At 37.6% G+C, this 26,821-nt stretch overlaps 1 protein-coding gene across 4 annotated transcripts in view; it reads left to right on the top strand.

The window, feature by feature from the left end:
* Positions 1 to 26,821, top strand: part of MIPOL1 (mirror-image polydactyly 1) — a 187,311-nt gene that overhangs the window by 19,387 nt on the left and 141,103 nt on the right. Inside the window, exons 2-6 of one of the 4 annotated variants that reach the window (XM_069017839.1) lie at positions 735 to 775; positions 5,145 to 5,265; positions 7,133 to 7,178; positions 9,639 to 9,773; positions 11,080 to 11,159. In XM_069017839.1, the coding sequence (XP_068873940.1) occupies positions 9,769 to 9,773; positions 11,080 to 11,159 (85 nt within the window). In that variant the 5' untranslated portion in view covers positions 735 to 775; positions 5,145 to 5,265; positions 7,133 to 7,178; positions 9,639 to 9,768. The remainder of the gene's footprint in view (positions 1 to 734; positions 776 to 5,144; positions 5,266 to 7,132; positions 7,179 to 9,638; positions 9,774 to 11,079; positions 11,160 to 26,821) is intronic. The other 3 variants (XM_069017836.1, XM_069017837.1, XM_069017838.1) reach the window with 3 other exon arrangements.

A 26,821-nucleotide genomic window follows, 5' to 3' on the forward strand; every position in this document is an offset into this window, starting at 1 on the left:
CGGTTTCAGAGCTGCTGTCTCAGCTCTAGTGTTTTGGCAATGTATCTTGATGAATCAAGGAATAATTAATGCAAGATGTTGGAATTTAGGATGAACTTGCAAGAAAGAATAAAACATCCATTTCCTTTTACAAAAAAAAAAAATGTTGCTGGAAATGGCTAGATAATCCTAGGTCTTGAATTTTTCTAGGATTTTTTTCCCATTTGTCTGTGTGGAAAGAATCTGATGTTAAGAGACAGAACCCCTAATAAGAAGTTTTTCTGTCAGTTGTATAACCCTCAGCTTATATGAAAATCTTTGTCATTTATATTCTCAGAGGAATTCTTTAAGGCTTCTCCACTGTAAATTATTTTCATGGTTTTGGCTGAATAATGTGCTTATTAAGGGTTTAAAAAGAACTTTCTTCAAAACCCAATAAACAAATTTGGGTTCTTTAAAAAACATATTTGTCCACCTTTTTCATTCTGTGTGTTGCATATCATTATAAATAATCAAAAGATCAAAGAATGAGAATGATCTATTTATTCAAATACTAAATAAATAAAAAAGATGGACTATTTCATTGGCTGAAAAGGAGCAGAAATGACACAGTTTTCGTTATGTGTGTTCTGACATTTCTGCTTGTGTTTAAAATTGTCCTGCACCTTGCTTTGGAAGACCTTTTCTAACTAAGTTTCCATTGTTCATAACTTTTAACATTTTAGACAGTCTTTTTTTTTTTTTTTTTCCCACAGAAGGAATTTCCTGCCTCCTGGGTGAAGTTGACTTATTTTTTGTAAGTTTCAGCTGAGAGAAGGTTTTGCATTTTTTCCAAACGAGAGTTAAAGGATAAATACGTTGTTTTCCCTGACATTAAAAAAAAAAAAAAAATGCAGCAGTTTGATTGGTAACCTCGTATGTGATTATGTTTTGCATTGCTTTCTTAAGGTTTGGCAGGGAAATTGATCCACTGTCAGAAATATCTGTTATGTGACTTATGATCTGAACTTTTTAAACTTCATCTAATGCCTCTTTTTTTTCCTTTTATTTTTTTGGTTTTGTTGTTGTTTGCTTGTTTGTGGTTTTCAACTGCCTGTCACTGATTCAGTCTGTGGTGACTCCCCTTTAATCTTGTACCTTCCTCTGTTGGTGCAACATCAGGAAACAGTGCAGCAATTGCTATGGTGCTGAATGTTTGCAGGTTTAGCCTCTTCAGTCTTTAGCTTACATTTAAATTCTGGACATTGTCAACAGACTTAATTTCACTGATGTGTCTCTGGTTCGCATTGAGTTTGGCCCACCTCAGAATACCAGATTCTTCTTTGGGAGTCCAAGATAATTTCTGAATGTGTACATTGTTATTTTGAATTGTACTGGTTTTCAGATTTCTTTGGTATTGCAATAAATTTCTAGGAAGCATCTGGATTAATTTTCTAAAATCACTAGCCTACTAATCATCCCTAAATAAGCAACTGCATATAAGGCATGCTGTATATCATGCATGTTAAGCATGTTGTAAAGCACACAGTCAATGCATAAGTGCCGAAAACGCTCAGAAATGTTGTTGTTGGAGTGTAGAAAACATAAAATTGCAGGATAATTTACGCTGGAAAAGACATTTAAGATCATCAAGTCCAACCATTAATGCAGCACTGCCAAGACCACCATTAGACCAGATTCCCTAGTACACATCTACACATCTTTTAAATACATCCAGGGATGGTGACTCCACCACTTCCCTGAGCAGCCTCTTCCAAAGCTTGCCAAACCTTTCTTTGAGGAAATTTTCCCTAATATCCAATCTACACCTTCTCTGGGGTAACCTGAGGCCATTTCCTCTTGATCTATTGCTTGTTACTTGGAAGAAGAGACCGACCCCTGCCTCACTACAGCCTCCTTTCAGGTAGTTGGAGAGAGCAGTAAGGTCTTCTCTCAGCCTCCTTTTCTCCTGGCTAAGCATCACAGCTCCCTCAGCAGCTCCTCATAAGACTTGTGCTCTAGAGCCTTCACCAGCTTCAGTGCTGTTCTTTGGACACATCCTGAAGTATGCCATTTCTCTGTAACTTCCACTTCTTGCTTATGAGGGTGAAGTTCCAACTCATAGTCAACAAAGGCACTGCTTACTGCATCTAGTTGCTAAATATAAAAAAAAAAAATCAGAAGTTCAGGCGAGACTGTATGTTTATTGAGTCAAAATGTATGTCTGTTCACACCTGAGCAACACTCTATGTTCCTATCCTTTTACTGCTGTGCAAGCATGGTTTAGGGAGCAATTACACTTGTAGTTGAAGGATAGCTTTCTTTTCAGGTAGTCATCTAAGAAAATGATAGCTCAGTTAATATGCTTGTAAAGAACAAATATGGCTAATGTGCAGTCAGTGTTACTTCTCTGAGCTTTTTAGCTTGTGAAATTTCAGGTGAAGTGATTCCTTTCAGCAGCTGAAGCATATGCTGTAGAATTGGAGTAGTTCCATAATTTGGGTAGGACCAGTGCACTGGATATGTTGCTCTCTGACAGCAGCGGAGGCACATTTGTGTTCATGCTGTCTAAAACAGCCTGACAGATACATAACTGGTGAGGTTGTGTTTCTCTGCAGGAAACCGACAGGCCCCTCTCAGTCCCCATGTACAGGACTGGATCTTGAAAGGTTGGCACATTTCTGACAGGCTTCTGCATGTTCAGTGCTCATTATAGTTTTTGGTCAGGCTCCAATATCCACACTGTTTGTAGCCTTTATGCTTTTTATTTTTACTGCATTTGCTGTCAGGGAAAATGGTGCTATTTGAAGGCACCTTGAGAAATGTGAGTTGGCTGGATGAATCAAGTTTCTCTGCCTCAGTGTGGTTTTTTGCCTCCTTTTCTTCACTGAGTCCCTGTTCAGTCTTACTTCTTTCTGTAAAGGGAGCCAAACAATTGAAATGTTTTTGGCAGGAGACATAATTTCTGCTTAATGCTATTACTTGTACTAGTGGTTTGTGAATTTGGCACTAAGTTACTACTTCACATTCTTATGTGCATATAATGTTTTGTGATTTTATTTTTGCTTTTGTGGTAAAATCTGGGCTAGCAACTTAGTTCTGTGATAAAAGAAATGATGATTTGGGGATTTGGGAATTTTAATATCTTGAATATACTATACAACAAATTTTGCAAACATAAGCACTGTAGATTCATGTTTCTTGAATCATTTCCTTAGTTAGCTTTGGAGCTCTTTAGTCACAGTGACTTTTTTTCAGGTTTGGGGGAGGGATGGATTTTTTTTCAGGTTTGGGGGAGGCCAAAACTTTCAGAAAGACAGGTAAAATAACTGTATGAGTGGTCCATTTTTGGTTTATTGAAGGGTGGTGTGCAAACCAATATTTGACATTTGGCCTGGTGCCAAATCATCCAGTCATGTAGTAAACTGAAAAAAATCAGGTGCTCAAGACCAGTAGGGCTCAAAATGCTGTGCAGATGCTGCTGTTGCACTGTTTCCTCCCTGTTGGCATATAGCCTGTCTGCCGCATGGGTGGTCTTTGGTTGTGCCTCACTGCTATTTGGTTGTTGGCTGGTCAGGGGCTCTACTGACCTACCCTGTAAAGCAAAAAGCAACCTAGTATTTTTTCTGTTACAGGAATTCTAGTTCTGGTGGGTTTGTTTTGTTGCAGTCCTTAGAATAACAAAACAGGTAGGCAGGAAGTGCATATCAGCCAGTTCAGAATGAGGCGATCTCCAAAGTTAGATTGGGTTGATATATCCAGATGAGTTTTGCCCATGTCCAGCCATAGAGATTCTGTAACCTTTCTAAGCAACTTGTTCCAGTGACCTTCCTCACTGTGAAAAATTTTCTCTTACCCATAACACTGAGTTTTCTGTGTTACAACTTGTCTGTGTCAGAAGGATCTGTCTCTGTCTTCTCTATATTTGCTCCCAAGGCAGCTAAAATGCAATAAAATCCCTGTTTAGCCTTCTCTCCTTAAAACCAACTAACCAAACTCTTGCAAATTCCTCATAACTCATGTCCTGCAGACCCCTAATCATCTTCAATCACCTGCTGGACTTAGTTCAGGATATCCAGGAGCAGGTCAGACCGGATGCGGCACTTCAGATATGCCAAATAGAGGGGTTTAATGACTTCCCTTTGTCTGCTGGCTATGATCCTGTCAACAGAGTGTAATACACAGGTAGCCCTTACCACTATGTAGTGCTGATTCTACTAAAATATTCTATTAAATATTCTTTTGGCTCCAGATAAGACAACAGCTTGTTTAAAATGCACATATTTGTTCCTATCTGTAAAGGCTATGGAACAGTTTGCTTGTAAAATGTTTAGAAATGGAGATCTGGCTGTCTATAACAATATATAATGTGATATATAATATTGAATTTTAAGGCCAGTGAAGAGTTTACAACAAAACTGAAGGATGGCTAAATGATTTGGCTGTTCACACCTGATCAAAGCGTGTCTTAGTTTCATTATTAGAATGAAAATAATGTTAGTTAGAGTGTCACAGAAGAAAGCTGCTTCACAGAATGCGCAGCAAGATGAGAAAAGCTGCTAAAAAAGGAGAGTCAGTCTTTGACAAGATTCTCTGCAGTTTTCTTTAATTTTCAAAGAGATGGTGGGCAGGGGGCAAAGGAAATGGCATGTATTGTCAAAGAGAAGACAAAACTAAGGAAAAAGAAAATAATTGGACAAAGGACAGCTAAAAACAGGGAAAGAATACAACAGAGCAGGGTGAAGATTGTTCAGTAAATAAAATATAAATAGAGATTGTTAATGTGAAAGAGAATATATCAGAGGGCAGGAGAGATAGGGGGCTGTTGGTGAGCTGATATCCACATAAACATTTCCTGATGCACAGAGAGAGAATTGAGCCTTGAAGACACTGAGTTCAAGTTAGGGAGAAAAAATAAAGAGGAAAGTACATGTCCTTTGTCCAATTAAGTTTAATTTAGGAATAGGTGAAACCTATTGTAAACCAGTTGGTTTTATGCATTTTTATGCCTCCTCTCGTGTGTTTGTCAAAAGCATGACAAAGAGAATAAGTGCTCTTTGGCTTATGGTATGCCATCATTAAAGCACCAGATGCAAATTTTGTAGTGAGAATATGAAGAAACTGCTGCAGCAACAAAGGAAAAATATCTGAGTCCTGTTTCTTCATGTCTTTTCTGATTTATGCAGGTTAGTAGAAACCAACTGCATATGTCTTATCTCCTTTTGGGTCAAGAATCAGCAGGAAAGAAAAGCCAGGGATTATTGCTTCACTTTGCTCTCTGGGTAAATGTTTTTATCAAGCTTCCAGGTAATGAAGTTACTTTTATTAACCAAAATCTTTAAGTCTTTTTAGTAATGTGAGACTTACAAATTTGAAGTACTACTCACGCTGCATTCATCCACTTATTAATCCACTTGTCTATATTTTATATTCTTTTTGAAAGAAATAGAATATTTTGCATGAACTACTTGTATTTAAAAGCATATAAAAGTAATAGAATGCAATACAATAAAATAAGTACCTCTGTAATCAAAGTATGTTTCATTTCACAGCTTTTAAGTATCTAACAGATGAGTATTATTCCACTTGTAAGAAGTACTTGAATTGGCTATTTCTGTTACCCTTTGACTAGTGTTTTTGTAACTGTCCAAAGCTAGTTTTAACTGACTTCAAATTTCCTTAGATTTCTGATATGCCATAAACTTTCTTAAGGTAAGGAGGAAATGTGTCTCTCTTTGGAGGAGTGTATCATTGAATCAAAACTTGACATCCACCTGGGCTAAGAAAACTGTCTGTTTGTTCCCTGGGGAAATGCTTTGAGACAGTAACTGGTTTTTATGTAGCGTACCCTCCTAAGTTAAGGTTTTTAGTTTAGCATGCCCCAAGGCAAAACGTTTCAGGATATTTTAGAAGATCCTGCCAATCTAATTAATCTTATGGAAATAATGCTAAAATTCATTCTCTGTTTCCCTCTTCATAAACTATATGGTACTTCATCCCTGCACTGTCAATGGCAATGGTTAACTGCATCTTTAAGGGGGACAAAAACTGGTTCAGTGTTGTTCCCAGGGGTAGTGGGAATTGGTGTCTTGTTCCACCAGAGGTGGGGCAGGTGCCCTCTGTGTGGAAAAACTCTTCCAAGACGGAAGGACTTTTTGTGAAGAATGGGTGAATTCCATCGAGAGCAGCAAACATTTGCATCCTGTCACAGCAGCTAAGGCCATGATTCAGTGGTTGACTTCAAAACCTGTCAAGGCAAGACCAAGGAATGGGGGTTTGCAGTCATTGGGTCACCATATGGAGTGGTCCCAACAGTCTTTCTGTTCCTGTGGAGGGGAGTCAGTAACTGGTCTCCAGCTTAGAAGACAGACTTCTCAGTCCTGCCCAGGGAGAGAAAGCATTGATGTTAGTGTTACTGTGGTGCTCTTGTGGGGTTGGGGTTAATGGGGTGCTTCTTTGTATAGTAGTTATTCTGCAGACACTCAAGAGGTTGGGTTTTTTACCTCAGAGAGAGGGAATACTGCTACAGCTGTAATAAAAGCCATTTGGAACTGCACATGTAAAGCACTATATGCTTTCTGTCTTGCAGATGTATGTTACTTTTATATACCTCTTGTTTTTATTTAATTCCTGTGAAGTGTTTATGTTGATGAATAACTAGAACCAGGATTGGTATGCCGTCCTTTTGAATAAGCCATTATTTTTTTTAGATCTTTTTTTTCTCTTAAAATCTATTCATATTCCAAGGTACTGAAAGACAAAGTATATTAATGGTGTTTTTGCAGAATATTTCCTTGAATGGATGAGGAAAGTCATTCCAGTTAGCACGGTATAAAACGTGAGGGCAGTGCAGTGAGCTTAATTTTCCATTTTTGTCTATTAATAGATGTAAATAATTCAAACATATAGGCATGGAAAGAAGTTAACGGTTTGAAACTAGGACTGCATGGGTCTCATAGGATAATGTTAGTATTTCCTGTGTGCTTCAATTTGACATTCTTAAGAAAAAGGTTGGTTTTCCTGAAGTATGAGAAGTATGAGCCATTTAATAGTTAATGCTGTTTTTCACTGGGCTCCTATGGTAAATTAGAATGTTCATGTATTTCATGTGTATGCTTATGCAATTAAGCATCCACTAATTTCTTTCTCTTTGGAAAATACTTCTCCAAATCAGCGCTTAATACATGAAGATTTAAGATTATATCATCTGTTTGTTTAAGGTAAGCATTAGGACAGGTATTATTATTTTATAATAGATTCTTAATCCCTTGTCTGTGAAGTGTTGATGTTTTCATTAGAGTTAAAATATGTTGCATGTGTACAGAAAGCCTGAAATCTCAATATGTGGTCCTATCAATTTTAATTATTTGAATCATTAGAACATCTATTTTTTTGCTTAAGGGTACACCAATGTACCACTGAATCTGTTTTTTAAGGTTTTTTCCAGTTTAATGTCTGAATCCAAATTCATAAAGAGTTGGAAAAATGAGATGTCTGAGCTATAGGATTCACAGGGATTTTATATGAAGCCTATTTAATCAGGATAACACTGTTATTAATATTCATAAAGTCAGCTGGAACACAAATGACAGACTATGGAGCCTAAAATTTTTTACTTGTGAATTTATTAAAAGCAGCTTAAAAAATTAATGGAATTTAAGTAAAGTTGACGAAAATGAAAATCTTATGTTAGCAGAAAAAATCTATATTAGAACTTTGTCTAAGACCATCTTGCATTGATATCTTTGACAGATTTCATTGGTACTTAAAGAAGAAAGATGCATGAATGGTCATTTAAAAGGATTTAAACACATTGGCACATTAATTTTTACATGAATAATAAGTAGTTTCCAAAAGCAATTAACTTACAGTGTACAAGATTTGAATAGAAAAATAGGACTGTGACATCAAAGGGCAAAGCAAATGTGCAGTACATTTTAAACTTTTAATAATACAACTTCTTAATATAATTTTTTTCTTTTCCACAGTAAGTAAAGTAACAGAGCAAAGGTGTTTGTGTACAGCTTGGGTTTGTTTTGAAATACACCAAGATCTGGAACAAATAAATATTTTTATGCCAAAGTGCTATTGGTAAAGAATAATTTTAAGGCTTTTGCATTGATCAGGTGCTTCTGAATTCAAGCTTTCCTACAGTTTCTCTGTGTGGAAAACAGATATATACTGAACCCAGCATGTGCTTTTTCTCCCATGCTGCTATATGCAGCATTGAGAAGCATTTTTATTTCTGTGGATGGCAAACCAGTTAGTTCTGAGAGTTCTTTCATTATTGTACTTAACTATGAATTTTATGTGACTGTTTCATTTTATATTCAACCTATAGGGACAATTTCTTATTTATTTTCACTTTCTTTCATGATGTCCAAGTAGTTTTACACTAGTACAGGTTGAATAAATAGATAATGAATAAGGAAATTGGATTTTAAAATATCTCTAGTGTTTGGGTTATGGTTTCATTTTGTATTTTCGGTTTTGTCTCAGTCTGCCAATACACTTTATTTTAATCTCCAGCTTTAATTTCCTCTCATTTTTACACTGATTATTAACAGATTGTCTTCAAATGAAAATAAGGATTTAGAATAATTGTGTTCAATTTTTCTGATGATTCCTTGTGTGAAAACTTATTGGCCACTTCTGGTCGTTGATATGGTGATGTTTAACACTCACTGAATAATGATGGCTCAGTAAGTTTTGATTCTAAATCAAAGGTACCTTCTGTAAAGGTACGTCTTGAACGACAAGTAAGTTTTGTGCACAAGTCAGCTACCTATTGCAGCATCTGTGTTCAGAGCAACCAGTTGAAATACTTAGTGTCTGGAATATTTTGTTGTTCTGTATCCTAACTTTTTTTCGAATTGCGGGGAAATTAATTGGCACACCCTAGGGAGCCCCAAAAGTCTTTCCATTTTACTTTGATTGACAGGTAATATCAATCTGATATCAACATTTTTTTTTTTAATTTTCCCTATGTTTAAACCAGAAAATTCCTATTAATTAGCAGAACCTATTTCAACTATGAAGACAAAGCCTGTAAAATGATCCTCTTGACTTCGGCCGTAAATTTTCCCTGTGCCATAGTCTATTATTTCCGGGAGAGGGCAGCATTTTCCTATATCAGGTGCAGGAAGGCACATGCCCTGCTCAGACTGTCAATGTTTCTTGTAATTACTCCCAGTATATTTGTTGCTTGCTTATGAATTAACTTGCATTTATGGAACTAAATCATTCCAATCATTTAATTACACCTGAGGAGCTGAACTATAATTGCTTGCTTCCAACTAGGATCTGATATGGCTTGAGCAGTATTAATTTGGTGTTTACTTTTCTGAGTGCTAAAAGCATTAAAATGATTGTGCAATGGGATTACATTTTACTAATTGCTGGCATTCATTAGCTGGGTAAATGGCGAGGAAGAATGACTGTATATTGTGGAGGGATAAAATTATGGTTTTAAATAGTATATTACTAAACACATTAGGGCCCTAAGACATGTTTTAAAATACTCCAGAGGTTATTAAATACCATATTTTCTTCATGTCTTGCTATATGAATATCTTATTAAAATACTGCAATTATTATGAACCTTTTTGTGCAATATGTAGGGAAATGGCTTCATTGACAGAAACCTATTTCTTGATATTAATAACCCTCTATATTTTCAGCTAATCCAAAAGTAAATGAGGAACTTAGGAAAAGATTGCCAACTTCAAATCAACACAGTTACACAGAATTGAAGAAGAAGCATACAGCTTCATTTGAGGGATTCTTGTAAGGGACTCAGTGTTCTGCGATATGAGGTGAACTTGTTATTTTTTGCTAAGACCTAAGCACATCAAATCCTATGCATTTTTTTTCATGAAGATTTATAGTCAACAACAAATATAAGCTAAATATGTATTTCTTGAATGTTTGATGTACATGTTAGTGTTGAATATTAAGTGTTTGTACAATTAATTTTTAAAATAATTTTAAAGATAAAAATGAAATCATCTGCTTTTTTGGTGTTGTGTGGGGAAATAATTTCTTCTGCTGCTTTATTATTCAGGATATGTGTCCTGGTGTAATTTGCTTGAATTGTAAAATATGTACTTAATTTTTTTTAATCTTATATTTTTTAACACAATGACAATGCTCTGGGTGTTTTCATAATCCAGCCACTGTATCTTCAAGGCACATGTTGTATCTTTTTAATAAATGTAAAAAAAAAATATATATATATAAATATATATTTCAGGGACAACATACAGAATAAGCACAACTGCATAGTTAAAGATAAAAATTGTCCTATGTACAATGCTTTTTAAAAAGGTGCTTGAGTAAGTAATAAAATTTGTGGTAAGCTTACTATGTTACCAAGATTACAAACTTATTTAGATGTCCTTGTGATACAGAGTATAATTGAAGTTTTAAAGGATACAGAGTATAATTGAAGTTTTAACACCTAAGAGAGCATATATTTTAACACCCCAAATGATGCCTGGTAGGCATAACATTTTACTGTAGGTATTATTGAGGGTTATTTCTTGATCTTTGATTATAGGAAATATTGCAGCTACGTAATTAACATAGTTGATCTGAAGCAATATGTACGCAAATATTAGGATGCATTATTTAGCTGTTTAGAAAGACCTGCAAATTCAGAGTTGGAGTGGCCATTGGCCACTTTACTTGTATGTTATCTAGGAAATTAAAGCAAGAGAAAGAATGCTGTAAAGTGAAGCACGTGCCACCATCTGTAATAGCTGCCATAGTGAGCAGTGTTGTTGCCTGTAGCAGGACTGCTTGGTGTCAATTTGGCTGTGCACAGTAACATGTACTTCCACGACCAGACTCTAGAAGAAAAAAACAAACTAATAAATATTTCAACAAAGGCATTACATGCAACAGAAAGCTGAACCAAACAATTATAAAAATTAGATGAGAGAAGAAAAATATTTTACTGAGAAATACAATTTTTCACTGACTGTTAAAATATGCAGACTTCATTGCCATGTTATAAATACTTAAAATCATTTGTCTTGTAAATTTTCTGTCAAATGAAGGCAAAGTATACGTGTATTATATTGTTTCAAGTTTATTTATCTAGAGTTTGTTTTATTTTAGCTCTGAAATCTTCAAGCAAAAACTGGACTCAGTGCCAGACCAAACAAGTTCAGAAGAACAAATGGAGAACTGGTCGAAAGGTAGGGACTTTAAAGATATTAATAAGGAACCTCAGGTGTTGCACCAGTGCTAGGCAGTGACTGGAGTGTGTTTGTTCTTGCTGATATATGAGTGACTTTGGAAGAAAAGAAAAAAAAAAAAACACAACCACATCTGCCCCTTAAAAGTACTTGGAGTAACAGGAGAGCAGCTACATAAATATAAAGCTTCACCTTTATTTTCTGGATTATTGAAAAGGTTTTTGTATAACTTTCGGAAGTCTTGTTTAAATTCTTAGTTTGTACATTGCACTTTATTTTCCAACCTTTTTTTTTTTAATCATTAACAATAAAACTGAAAGCCCGTCTTCAAGTAATTTTCTTGGCTATTCACTGGCTAGGGTATGATTAAGCCATCTACTAATATTAATGAGTTTCTCATTAGTAGCTCAACTGAATTTAGACATTAAGGTAAGGCTTGGAGGGAAAGGTGGCCTTGGTGAACTTGGAGCTTCCCCAGTTGATGGAGTTTTCATCTTCATCAGGATGCAAGTATCTTTTTGTATTTGCATTTGGTTGATCAGACACAGTTGTTCTCAGATACATTCTTCTATGTTTCATGACAGAAACTTAAGGGGAAAAAAAATCCACCGAATTTGAGAGTACATTACATGACTGACTGACTTTGTAGAAGAGAATTGTCAGAAAGTGGCTTGTGAATAGATTGTAATATGTAGAAGGAAGAAAGGGAAAGACATAAAAAAGAGACCTTCAGTTTAGGCTGAATTTTTGCTAGTTAGTTACTATGTGTAGATTAAAAAATTCAAAATGGAATAGGTGTGTCAACATAAAAATTTCTCTCTATATCAAAGCCTCATAGCTTCTTGTATATTTCCTATTTTTGAGTTTTATACAATGTATTCTCTCCCAAAAGATAAAAAATGTCAAGTTTCTCGTGGAGAGTCTGTTTAGAAGAAAGAAGAAATGCTTCGTTTTGTAGATTATGCTTTTCTTTCATATGTAAAAGTATTTCTACCTATATTGTTCTGTAAAATAAAATACTTGCACACCTCTTTTATTTTATGGAATTTTGAGCTGTTTCTGAGTGAAGTTCAAAAGTTTTTGAATCATATACTCTGTAAACAAAAACAGGGTGGTGTAAGTTAGTGGAGAATTGTATTCTGGCAGTTTAAACCTGTAATGGCTTAATCAGGTTTAGTATTTTTAGACCTTTAGGGGTCAGCATACCCTAAGAATGGTTCAAAAGGTTAAGTTTTCCAAAGTAGGCAAATGAAACTGATTCTCTGTGAAATATTTTCTGTCTAATTGCAAGAAGTTATGTTCTGCTGCTGCTCAGAGGTATTTTTAAAACCTGAGTAGTTACTGAGTTTCATATGTATTATTTTTCTGATGCATTAGGTCAATATTTTGTGCTGTTAAGACAGCTGTTTCTTCCAAGCTAACACTTATGTATTCATGTATCCAATGGAAGTTTTTATATAAACAAAATTAAAATTTATGCACTTTTCTTTAGCATAATCATTAATAAGACATGTAATTCTTTGTGCTTTTGCTTCTAGGAAAGTTAGAAAAAGGAATTATGGGTAAATCTATCATCATACTGGTTTGGATGAGGAATTAGCATTTTTTGGGGGTATTAACAGCTAAATTACATTCACTTATCATAAAGATAATAGGTCAATTTCAACAACATAATGTTCAATATGTGTCCTTGGTAGATTTTCTGGTGCATTTTCCCATTGTATTACTTAATCACAGCAACTTTTCATTTTCTGTGTAAATGTGTGTGTTGAAGAGTGTACCATTTTGTGTTCTGCTTGCTCTGTCATCTTCGTATCTTTCCTTTGTGCAGCTGGTACTGTACTGTATTTAGATGTTTCTTTCTTGTAACCTGGAAGTTTAAAAAGTGGGTTTAGAATAACCCTATAATGATTTATGCAAAATTTTTTAATAGCATACTGAAATATTGGAGATTATATTATTTGTCAACAAATAAGGATGGTAAAGCAAATATGAGATTAAATTCATCTGACTAGATGAAAATTCAGTCAAGCAAAGAGAATTTGAAAAAATAGAAAAAACATTAGATACAGAGAAGTGGTAGGTTTATGGCGGTTATGTGGGATAATGTGTAACCTGTTAATAGATGTTATAAAATAAAATACTTGAAAGAAAGGTAGTGTTTAAGAGGAGTATATCTGAAGTGTTTGATAGGTGAGATTTTCTTTTTAACTTTCCAAGTTGTTTGGAGTATAGTATCTCTGTGTGTTGAAGACTTTGTCACTGTTCTGTTCTATTAGGAAGAATTAAAGAACAGTCTGTGTGCAAAGCTTGTTATTCTGTGTTTGTGTCTAGTTTAAATGTACTCTTTCTCCACAGCACTTAGTTTTTAATAGAAGGTTACTGCCTTTTTTCATTTCTGTCTAAGGATACTTGAGAGAATGTACCAGGAACATTGGCAGCAGACCAGTAAGGACTATGTCACTTGAAAATGAAAAATACTCAGGATCCAAAGTAGAAAGCCTAGAATAGCATTCAATTATAAAAATAAACTTGTATTGGCAAATAGGTGCATGTCTTTGCATTGCAGTGATGGTGGGTGTGGGGAAGCACATTGCATCGGGGCAGAGTTGCTAGTTCAGCAGGGTTTCCATGCATGATGGAAACTATGAAAACATTAATACCATGAAAAGACAGGAGGGAACCTGAAATTGGGTGGTTTCTCTACTTATATATACATTTAGGGCTTGATATGGCAGTTTTTCAGAAGAGTTACCAGGATAGGAAAGTGGTGAGTGTGCAAATGCTGGACTTAAATTTGTGTCTTATTCAATTCATATGATGTACCATGTTTTAATAGGTGCAGCTATACTTCTGTATTATATAGTCTTTAACTGTTGTAATTTTTTTGCTTATGTCACATTTATGTGCATCCATGCTTTAAGGACAGGGCAGAAATTACAAATCTGAGAATTTCAAGTACTGTTTGATCTGTTTTGACAATAAAATTAGAGTTTTGCTGACTCTAGAATAAAAGCATTGTATGATTATTATTTTTAAATTCCTAAGACAAATTAATAGATTGATTATTTTTAAGGAAAAAGTTGTTTGCTTTCTTAAAAGGTGGTTATTATGTTTTTCAAGCATAGAAATATATATATATATTGCTAAGCCATTACTTGAAGCACATGTTGAAGTGTAAGTCAGTGAACCAATTTCACTTCTAAGAATTTGATGGCAACTCTTATTTATGATCCATATAGACACTTTCCATGTAACTTCAAAAGAATGCTTGCAGCTTGTAAATATACTTTAAAATTGCATGTCTAGAAACTAGTTTAGAGGAGACTAGCTTTAAAGAGATGTGATAATGTAGATTGGAGCTGAACTGCAGAACCAGCTTGTGCAGGGAAATTTAAAAAGGGTGTGTTTTGTCTGGTGGTGAGTTGGGGGTTTTTGGGTCTTTTTACATTCATGGTAATTGAGGTAATGTAGTCATATGCATAGGTTATGTAAAATGAATCATCTTTTTGTGCTACCTTTGACTATCTCATTAGAAGTAGAAAACTCTTCTAGTTGTGTAATGGTTTTAAGGTATTTTTTGTGGAATTTTTTTTGCAACAGTAATTACAAGGGCTTTTTTGTCTGGAATTTCTATTGTGTGAGTTTGACACACACAACGATGAATGAGTAAAGAAAGCCTTGAGAGTAATATGGCATTGTAAAGGTTTTTCATCTAATGCTCTAGTTGGGTCAAAAAGCAGCTAATGGTAAAGGTGCTGCTGCCTGTTTCTCCAGAATATACCCACTACAGCTGTAAACACTCTAAAGTAAATCTAAAGCCCCTCTTTCAAGGCTGTAGCAGAGGCAGAATTAAGCATACTTGTCATAGTGAAGTCTTTTTCTTCTTTTACATGCCTTAACAGGAGATACTGTGAGCCTGGCCTCCCTCTCCTACCATCTTTTAGCAACAAAGTGCTGTTTACTTGGGAAAGAAAGAAGGCCTGGATATTGCAAGGGTGGTTTGTATGCAGAAAAATCTACATGATATGCAGAGGCAGCATCCTCTACACCCATGTGGCTCAACTGATCAGTGTCTTCAATGTGTGTTGTGCTTTCAGCATCAAACTCACTGTGTGCTGTCAGAGATCCCCTTGCAAAGTGCCAAATGTAGTTGCAGGTTTCTCTGAATGATGTAAAAGGCTGAAAAGAGGCTGAGAGGATGAACTTTCATGAGTAAAACCTAGGAAAAGTGGCTAGTAACTGTTGAGCCACACTAAGAGTGGAAGATGAAGAAAACATCTTCCACGGAAGAAGAAGGAATAGTGTGACATAACTTAGAAGATAAGAATGAGATAATGATAACTGAAAAATCACCAAATACTGCTTGGTCCTTCCTGTAAATATAATTACGTCTTCATGCATATAAATTCCTATCTCTCCTTTTTCCATCCCATTTCTTTCCTTGTACATTTTGAGTGGTAGAATACAGCACATTTTTAGCCAGACTGCATGCAGAAAGACTCCTCATCAGAAGCACAGCTAGATACCCAGTATTTGCCTGACTCACTGCAGTGTTGTGAATATGGTTTTGTTCAACCCTTTATGGTACGCTCAAAACGTGTAGGGCCTTATCTGCACTGAGTGCTGCAAGCACTAAGGATGGGGAGAATGCACACCTTGAAGTGTATTGCACTTTGAATCTAAAGTGTGTAAAGTATGAGTGCAGCTAATTTCAGAATGTCTTGAAATGTACTTCAGAGAGAACAGCACTTACTACCACAGTAATTTTTAAGTAGTGCTTCAGAAGGAGCTTTAGAAGACCTTGCACAAGTGCAAAAGGAATTTGGTTATTTTCCTCTTTAGAAACCTTCATTACTTCTATTTTTATAACATCTAGAATGAGGCCTAAGTTCAGAGCAAAAATAGAAAAAAATTATTAAAAGAAAGGTTCTTCAGGGAGTGCATTGGAGATTCTGCATCTTTAGCAGACCATTACTGGAGTAAAGGGTGCATGGGCAAATTGCCTTATGGCTACTTTATGCAGAGTGATCTTTCTTTTATGTTGGACACTTAAAATTGCAATATTTTTCTTTACTTCTAAAGCTGTAGTTTCCTGGGATTTTGTTTAGAACTGTTAATTCAGGAAAGCCTTAGTTGTTTGTGTGTGGTAGGGGAGGTTGAGTACATTTGGATAAGAGAATTTTCACTATAATTAATGGGCATTGGGAAACATGACCCTGCCTAGATAAAAGGGAGTTCTGGATCATTAAGATTTAGATAATGGAAGGGGTTATATGTGAAAAGCAATTGTCTGATATGACAATAGCAAAAGACAAATGGGGTGGGAGGGTTTACTTTGTTTTTAGTTGGTTTAGAAAACATAAACACAGCATGCTTAGTAAAACTCCAGCAGACACTATGTTTGGAAATTATGTAATGACTCCATATAGGCTGTAATGATATCCTGAAACCCTGTATTTAAACTAACCTGAATTACAATGAGAGATAAACAGAATATTTACCCATCCCTTATGAGCTGCTGCTGATATGTAAATTTATTCTTCTACTTTGCACAAATATACTTTTGAGCTACTGCTTAAACACTTCAAGGTCCTTAGCCAAACAGTTTTAATGATGCCTCCAGTATTATGAAAGTGTGACATTTGATGAATGCCTTGTATAGTTGTGATATCAGGGAAAGTGTAAACAAAAAATGCACATCAAGTCATCGTGCAACACCTAGATAATTTATAATTTTACTGTTTATATCCATCTTGACATTTTTTATCTGCCAAAGGCAGGTTTCATTTGGAATCTTAATCTGAGATTTATTTGGTGGATCTGGAAATCATAGCTAGAGTTCCCACAGGAAATGGTCCATCTACCAACAGATTAAATGGCAGTCCTGCAGTTGTTAAGGGAGCTCTGCATTTAACACACATGCATACTCATTCAGTCAGCACTGTGGAGAAAAATTAAAGTAGTAACCCAGGTTTAGGAACAATGTAGCTAAAAAGTCCCATATTTGCTGAATGACAAAGGGTTATATAGCAGCATTTCATTTTATTATTCGTGCTTGAATTTCTTGTTTGCTTTGTTGAGTCTGCTGACGAATACTAATAAATGCCTGCAACAATCCAGACGAGAGATGCCTGGCAACAAAGCTATGCGGTGGACCTCCCTGATCTTCTCCAGTTCACAACCTGACCTTTTGAAAAATTGGCTGGGCTAAGCTGCAGAATTTGGGTGTAATGGTTATTGTTAACTCCAGCTTTAGGATTTATTAATTTGTGTGATCAAGACTTACCTATACTTCAAAGTTTCAAAAGACCAAACACAATCATCCATCCATTAGAACTAACATTGTGTTTCAGTGAATCCCACTTAGTATCTGCCTGGAGATTCTGCTGTTTTGATGCATTCAGAATATAAAAATGCTTTTTCAAGTGTGAGACCAATCCAGTGAAAATCTGGTGTCTTCCCAGAGACTAATATTTTAAAATAACAATATGTTAATGAATTGCAAACGGAGAGTGGAATGCCAAAGGAAATGTCTGATATTTACACATTAATAAATGCATCATGATTAACTGCAGTGAATACCAAAATAATGATTGGCCACATATTTTAAAGACTGAGTAGCATTTTTCTATTTTAAATATTCAACAGTTTGTGCACAATTACTGTTTCGATGCAAAAGAGGAGCACAAAAGACTTAGTGAGAGAGATGGGTGAGGGAAACATCATTACTAAAATAATCAGAATCCTTAGAGAATTGTAAAAAATCGCCTTTGCCAGAATAACTCCAACTGTTCTTAATCTCCTTCTCAATTCATTTCTTTATGAAGGGTGTTGCCAGGGTTCCACACAAGTACAGGTGAATACTCTAGGTATTATTTTGAAGTATTCAAAATAACACAGATGTCCCCCAGCTTATATTGCTAAAACAAAATTCACCATTCTCTTTAGATTCCTTTAAGGAATAAAAAAAATTAACCATTAAACTTCTGAGTTTTGTCTGTATTTTAGCAGACAAAATATTTTCAAGCCTCTTCTTTTTTTTTCTATGTGTTATGGGATATAGAGCAAGCAAAAACATTAATGCATAATATAGCTTTGGTTATTCTTATTGCATTTGCAGATAACTCTCTCAACAAAGTTGTAATAAGATTATGTTGTTCTCTTTGTTCAGTTTTTTTGGACAACTTAAATGCTTAGCTGTAGCCAAAGAGCAAGTATTTGAATTGCATTGTTGTGTTCACCTGACTGACTTCTAAAACAGTTTTGTTTCAAAGTTCTTTGCATTAGTATGATACTCAGTATAATTTTAAAAAAGGTTATTTCATTTATTCTGCCTAATATTGAAATTACAGGAAGTTTTTTTATATTTTAGATTGCATGTCTGTCTTCTAATATACAAATACTGTAACCTAACCTGTCATGTGAATTAAAATATCATCATAAAGTGTCAAAGGATACTATTTTAGTTTTTTTAAATTAATCTTAATTTTTTGATTGTGTAAATGTTAGTTTGCCGTTCCTAAGTAAAAGTGGTATTTTTTTCTTAAAGTACAGTAGATATTACTTCTAAAACTTCTCCAACAGAAAAGAGAAGAATTTGACATCTCTGAGCAGGAGAAAAGAGCAGGAAGGGCCATCAGTGAGGTAGCACAGGCTCCAAGATGCAGTGTGGATCCAGCGCCTCCGACTTCTGCAGTTTTTCCTTCTGTCATGGCGTCATGGTTTAGCGGTGGTATTCTCCACTTTAGTCCTCTGACTAAAACCATGTGCAGCTCCCCCTCCCCCCTCCAACTAGAGCCACAAAGGTAAAGATCACAGGCTCAGAGAAAAGTAAATTACTAGGAACAGCAATGAGATACGAAAACGAACAGCAACAGCAAAAATACTAACAACAGAGGGTATAGGAAAAGAAACAATTCAGGAGAAAAACACACACCACACCACACCCAATAACAGACCATCCTTCCCCCCCAGTAATGGACAATACTGGATGGCTCCCTCCAACACATTTTCTGGACCAGAAGGCACTCCGTCTTCCCAGAGAGAGTCTTCATGACATGAGGTGATATAGAATAATGTCTGTGTCCTGGCCATCTCCCCTCCTGGCTACTACAAAAATTAACCCTGTCCTTGCTGGAACCAGGACATTTTCTACCTGAAAATTCAAAATTTTTGCCTTTGAGCCAGTTAGTGATGATTTCCCAAATCCCCCGGCAATTGGGGTTTCCTATTCAAGCCCACTCAGGCCTGCTGACACAGAAAGAACAGAGCCCTCTGAGAGACCAGGAAAGGTATTCAGTTGTCTAATTTCTTCTGTCTCCACAGCAGTTATCCCAAAAGCGCAATGATGCTCTTTTGGGTCTTTGAAATACCCTCTCCTGAGGTAATCTATGCCAAGGAGGCATGGGGCCTCTGGGCCAGTCACAAGGAGGTGTGTTTGCCATTTGTTCCCAGTCAGGCTCACTTCAGCTTCTGGTACAGTCAGCTGTTGGGATGCCTGTCACCCAGAAATAGGATTAGATTCTGCTCCTACATATCTTGGTGGCATCAGAGTACATTGTATGCTGGTGTCAACAAAAGTCTTATACTCTTGTAGGTCTGGTGTGCCAGGTCATGGGATCCACCCAGTCCAGTAGATCCAATTGTCCCTTTCCTCCATGTGGCAGGGCCCCTCTAGTTCTGATCAAAGTACTTGTTGCTCACTTCTTGTAAATACAAACTCGGGGTCCCTTCAGGAGAATTGGAAGTAACATCAGCCCTTCTATTCTATCTGAGGACTTGCCCACCAGAACTGGAGTGGCATTTATCCTTGAAGAATTTCCTGTGGTGGTTGCTCTTCCTCTCAACTCACATACCTATGCTGCTAGGGCAGAAGTGGGTTTTTCATCCTACTTCCTCGTGTCCTCTCCATGGTCATGCAGATAAAACCACAGGTAGCCTTGTGCTGTGTACCCTGTCTCTCAAGCAGCAGAAGTGCTTGCTCCCAGCAGCAGACTCTGGTCCATACTGGTGGGGCATGGAACGTTTCCTCTCTAGCTTACTCAAGTCTTTTGAATGTGGCCACAGTCTTGGACAGTCTTTCCACAGCCATGACACAGGTCAGTAGGGAGGAAAAGAGATGATCTTCAGGTTGGAGAGTCAGGTAGTCACCTGAAGCACTGTTTGTTCTTGTTTTATTGACATCAATGTCAGTGAGTTGGTGTACGATGATGGCGCACTCTGTGCAAACTTCTACCACTTGGATTGTGTGCACTGGACCTCATCAGGATCTACAGGGAAGTGCTCATTATTTGAATCCCTGTAGATCACCTCCAGCTCAGCTAATTCTCTCAGGTACTGGATACCTTTCTCCATGGCATTCCACCTGTTTGGGCATGCTACTAGATCATCCTTGAGAGAATACCTTTCCCTCACACTTGACAGGAGTTGCCTCTAGAGGCTGAGAGTTTCTGTCCTTTTCCCAATCCCCTTGCCAATGCCCACAACCCAGGACAGGGATCCCAGCTGCTTGGTTTCACTACTATCTAGTTTCATATCATAGGCCCTGATATCCCAGCATTGGAGCATCTAGGTCACATGGGGCTCACATGACTGGTAGCTGAAATCTTTTTGCATATCTCGAAGCTCACCCAGAGATAGGGATCAGGTGGTTATCTCTGGCCCTCCCTTTTCCTCCTGTTCTGTTGGCCCTGCTGCCTCTTCATCCCTCACTAAATGAACTGATTCGATCTTGAATTTCTTCTGTATAGGGGCTACTGCTACTGGCATGGGTTGTTCCCCGGGTTCAGCTGCAATTTGAGAGGCCACAGTCCCTGTAGGTCTGCTTTCCTAGTCCTCCCCTGGAGGGTGCTGTCTAGTATTGAACTGTGTCCAGTAACGAGTAGCCATGCCCAGCACACTGCAATAAATTGCTCCTGTCTGGAGTTGCCACAGCATTCTCCTTGCAAATATTCTGTCACTTTAAACAGGGTCCTATGTTTGTTCAGGGTTGAACTGCCAAACTATTGGAGTGTAGAATTTCCCCAAAAACTGCCCCATTCTCTCCCACATTCTCTGCCACTCATGAGTATTCACCCTCAGGGCAGATCTCTGAATGACCTCCCTAGAAATCTCTGTCCTGACTCTAAACATGGTGTAGACTGCACTGAGGAGATATGGCAGACTTAGCAACAGGAACATGCTTTCCTTAACATCCAGCAGGAATTCTAAATTCTCAAAAGCTGTTTTAACAGGTCTGAAGGAGAAAAAGGAGGTGAAAAGCTGGGGAAAGTCATCCCCCCTGTTCTTCCCACAGACTGGGTTTGATTGTTAATGGACTCCCAGAGCTAGTGCCTGAGTAAGGATAGGAGAGCAATGCTGAATACACATCCCAACTTACCCTCATTGCCCTTTATCTTACCATGTCATGAACTGATACCCCATAGCACAGCAACAAAGCAATCCTGATCCCTCTCCGTGCTCTGAAAAAGATCACCATGAGGACCACATATGGGAACATATGCACAGTTATATATACACAGCCACTTGAACAGCCCCAGCAACATGGTGACCACTGGCTCTGGACCTAATACAACAAATCAAATTTGTTTCCAGCCTGCTCTGGGCAGATCTGTTGTATCTCAACCCTTCATGCCTCACACTGGGCACCAATTATGGCTGTCTTGGTTTAGGAATGGTATTCTCCAATCAATTCTCCCATTAAAACCATGTGCCACTCCCTCTCCCCCTTCCAATTTGAGGCAGGAAAAGCAAAGATCATGGGTTGAGATAAGAGCAATTTACTGAGAACAGCAATGAGATAAGAAACTGAACAGTAACAGCAACAATACTGATGATAGAGGGTATAAGAAAAGAAATGATTCACACAGAAACCACACCCCCAATCCCCAACCACCCCTTCCCCCGTAACAGGCAATACTGGACAGCTCCCTCTGCCACATTTTCTGGACCCTTTTTCCCTGGAAGAGCATCCCTTTCCCCTGCCCCTGGCAGTGATGTGAGTTGATACAGAATAACCACTGTGTCCTGGACATGCCCCCTCCTGTCTACTGCAAAAATTAACCCTGTCCTGGCTGGAACCAGGACATGTGGCTTGCTCAATGACCTCAATCAAGTTACTTCATTACTCTGTGCCTTAGTCACAATGGCTTTAAAATGACGATCACAGTACTTATGCATCTCCTAAAAAACATCAGTGAGAGTTTCCATAACAATGTTCTTTCCAAGGCTTATTTCAATGAACATCCATCCTGTGTATCTTAAAGTGAGAGGAGATACCCTATCTCAGAGATAAATCCAGGACCTGTATAAGTAAGAGTTACTTAAAGTGAATCAATAGTCCCTATTCTTCTGAGCTGACCCATGATGCTCTCTGCAGAGCCCACGGTCATGTATCGTTGGGGCACTGAATGTACAATGCATCTATGTGGTGATTTCCTCTTTGTTACTGCCAGTGGTTTGGCAGGTAATACTTGGTACTTTGGCTGGGCAGAGCACAGAGAAATAAAAGGAATTAGCTTTGTATTACAAAACTACTCTGAGCTCAGTCTTTGCTTGTTATCAGGTTCCTGCAACTGCCATTCTTCCATGCTACAGAAGTGATTTAGTGAGATCTTAGAATCCTACTGAATAATCATCTTGAAACTTGCTCAGTTTTCTTTAAGCATTAGAAAAAGTGCATCATGAAGGGACAACCATTTGCTCTTAGTTGCAGGTTACTTGTTCTCAGTATACTACACTGCACCGAAGGGGCCTAAATAATTGCTAACATAAGTAAATCTGTAGCAAGTCCAGAGACAATAAAACTTCACTTTTTCGTGTTGTTTGTTTTGGAGAAGGCATATATTACAGACCTTGCATTTTTGCACTGACCTTTTGTAATTGTTTTCCAGAAACAGGGATTACTTTCTTTTTGAAAATTACGTACAGCACCTTTTCTTAGGATTAACTCTGAAAAATTATTTGTAGATCATGGGAAAGATAAAACAGTGAGGAAATGGGTCAAAAGTAATGAACACCTTTTGGCATATGCATGTTAATCATGTTGTATATTGCATCTGTGTTAGCTCAAATATGAATGAAAAAGGAAAATACAGGCATTCTGATAATGCATAAGACCTAAACCAACTCTTGATCCTAATGCCAGACAATGGGATCAGATTTCTTCCACCAGACTAATTTTCTTTCTTTGCGTATTTATGCCTGTAAAAGCCTTTAATTTTTGTTCCCACTCATTTTCAGGATTTATGCCTTTTAATCATTCAGTAAAGGGTAAACTGTTGAGCAGTCTGAGTCTTTCACAGTCATTCTGTTTGGGAGAAGTTCCAGTAGTTAAATAGCTGAGTGAATGAATGTTTGTCTTTTGACAAAATGGTTGACTCATCATTTTCAGCTCAAAAAGGAAAATTCGGCCATAGTACTAATTTCATTTTCAATCTTGAGAAGTTAGTGGCTATCAGGTTAAGTTTTTAGTATTATTAATGTAGGAAAAAATTTTGATAATTTGAAAGTCAATAATAAAGAACAGCAATTAGTCTAGTGAAAATGAAGGTGAAATTCTAAAGTAATGCTTTTACATGCATAGTTACTGCAGCAAGTGTGGTAGATGTGTGATTTGTAGTGGGGCAAGATCAAGTTTTTTTCAGCCATAGGAAGTGTGTCCTATTATTCCAGGGGGAACAGGTTAGTTTGGTATAGGGCCAGGGTGGCTCTTCATGTAGATAGTTTTGTTGGATAGTGAATATTCCCTCTTGTTTGAAATTCCAAATTTTTGGTATTGTACAAACACGGAAAACCCCCACAGACATTGAAGCTGTGTTGTTGTTTAGACTGAGAAGAAAAAATACATGGTTGCAGCCCAGACAGCCAACAGCATCCTGGGCTGCATTGGAAGAAGTGTGGCAAGCAGGTTGAGGACAGTTATTGTACCTTTCCACTCTGCCCTTGTGAGACCCCATGTGAGGTACTGCATCCAATCTGGGGGCCTCAGCACAAGAAAAGTGTGGGCCTGTTGCAGCAAATCCAGACTAGGCCAGGAAGATGATCAGAAGGCTGGAGGACCACTCCTGTGAGGACAGGCTGAGAGAGCTGGAGTTTTTCAGCCTTGAGAAGAGAGGGCTCTGGGAAGACCTCAATGCAACCTTCCTGTACTTGAAGAGGGCTTTTAAAAAAAGAGGGAGAGCAACCTTTTGCACAGGCAGATAGTGATAGGACAAGGGGGAACAGTGTCAAACTAAAAGAGGAGAGATTTAGGTTAGATATTAGGAAGAAATTCTTTACCCACAGAGTGATGAGGCACTGAAGCAGGTTGTGTAGAGAACTTAGGAATGCCCTGTCCTAGGAAGTATTCAAGGCCAGGCTGGATGGGGCCCTGGGCAACATGATATCATGGGTGGCCTCCCTGCCCATGGCAGAGAAGTTGGAACTAGGTGATCTTTAGGGTCTCAACATTCTGTGATTAACAGGAGGAATTCTGGAGGCTTTTAGTAATTGATGTTGCACTTCCTCAAATACAGCACAATGTTTTGTTTTACTTTTCAAATGTTTTTAATCTGACAGTGTCACAATGTCATAGCTACTGAACTTGCAGTCAGCTTTGCTCCTGCTTCTGGGGTATATATGGCTCATTCTTTTCCTTTCTGCTTTTGCTCTTTTTCCTATTATCCCTCTTACTGCCATCCCTCTAGGGGTTCACTCATGCAGCTTTTGCAGACAGATGAGAACATACTATGTCTGTGCCACAGACCAGCTTAAAACAAATACTGGTAAGCTATAGGTAACAAGCTCTAAGTACTATTACACTTGAAGCTGATTTGGCACACTTGGGGCTTCTAGTGTTCCCATACTCATCTGCAACCAGATCTGTAGCCAGTCCTGTATTTTGAGGTGCTATGTGCATGTTCCATTGGGTTTTGTTTGTTTTGCCTTACTCTTATTCTGTGGAGATGGCCTGCAAGACTCTGAGCTGATTAGTGCATTTTAGTAGGGTGCTGAAAGACTATAGACAGGGGGAAGGGGATGTCCACCCAACTTCTGCTGGATGATGGGACTGCTGAATATGCTGAGTGGTATAATAAAGGAAGCTATTGCCTCTTTAGTCCTCCAGTTGAATCTGCACTTTCTGTGCATTTCTCACCATTGGTACAGGATTCTCTAATGCTGTGCTTTCCCTGATTTCTTGCTATCTATCCCCCACTTCTTAGAAGAAGCTATGAGGAATAGTAGGTGCCTGCACAGTTTGATGTGTTCACTGTTTTTACTTGACTTTTTAACCACTCCCAGCTTAACAACATTGAATTCTGTTCTGCCTTTACTGTTTCAAGCCATGACAGCATTATCTTCCCTTTACGTCCCTCACAATCAATTCCCAGATTTAATTCTAGTGTCTTTATATTCCTTCTTCTTAACATTTGCTTTTCTTGCCCACAATGTGAACAAGCTATTCATTCAAGATAAATACATACAGAAGATCAGCTGTTCAGCTTCTCTCTATAGTGAAATATTAATCTGGGCTACTGGACTTGTTCTATTTTATATGGAAAAAATGTTGTTTAGTATACTCAAGAACCAGAGTCAGCAGTGGTGATACTACTTAATGAAATCTACATAATTTTTTTCAAAGCCTGCAAGGCTGTTTTACCCTTTCTCTGATGTTCCCTGTGCAGCCTGATTATTGCAAATGCTACTTACTCCCCAGTGTGTGTCTGCAGCATTGGTAATTAGTGCACAATACGATTTGCAGGAGGCATGAGGAAAGGCACTGAAGTGCATTGATTAAAATTGCCACTTAGTTTAGCAACAAGACAAGCTACCATGTACCAAGGCCTAAATTATTTGAAGTGGGAGTCATGGGCTCTATGAAGAATAAAGTGGTTTTAAAAATAAAATTAATCATATGTCCATTGATCTGACAGTGTTCAAAATGTCTTCCCCAAAGCATTCTACTGACAAATTTCCCATGTTGATCAAAAAAAACCATTACAGCTTTATTAAATGAGTAAAAATCTCTCACCTTAATGCGCTTGGGCATAGTGCTTTCAGTTTTGAGTGGAAGAGGCTGCCATCATCTTCTCTCTTACAAAGCCAGTGGAGAAAGAACAGATCCTCTGTGTTTCACCTAATGCTTCCAAGAATGCCACTTACAGCCTTCCTGTGGTGCTGCTTAGTCCTACCCATATGCTTAAGGGAATTGAATCTAGATAAAAGGGTGTGCTGCAAATGTATGTTGTCTAAAGAAGCAGAATTAGCTTTAATAAATGCCAGCACAGTTCTAGTACTAGTCTAAATTCTCTTTTTTCTTTAGCTGCAGTAATTTACAGTTCAAAACACGTATCCTGACGTGGCCTCAGGATTTAGCAGAAGTGCAGCTGCTAATGCAGTTATTTACCTCATCATGCAGTCATGTTCACTTCTAGTTTTAAAAATAAACATCTGCCTGCTGAACTGACCTATCATCTAGAGACCTTTGCTTCTTGTTGGCAGCTCATATTCAGAATGTTATAGAAAGCCTGCTGATGTTCATCTGACCCTCTTACTCCCTGCTGCTCTTTTTAGGCATTGGTGATACTGTTGGGGTGACCTGGGAAGTATTGCACGTGACTGTATGGCTCTGGGTGTGATGATCGAGGGCATGGGAACCCAAGGGGTGTTTGCCTTGATCC

The sequence above is a fragment of the Aphelocoma coerulescens genome, chromosome 5 (assembly GCF_041296385.1).
Source record: "Aphelocoma coerulescens isolate FSJ_1873_10779 chromosome 5, UR_Acoe_1.0, whole genome shotgun sequence".
Classification (NCBI taxonomy): Eukaryota; Metazoa; Chordata; class Aves; order Passeriformes; family Corvidae; genus Aphelocoma; species Aphelocoma coerulescens.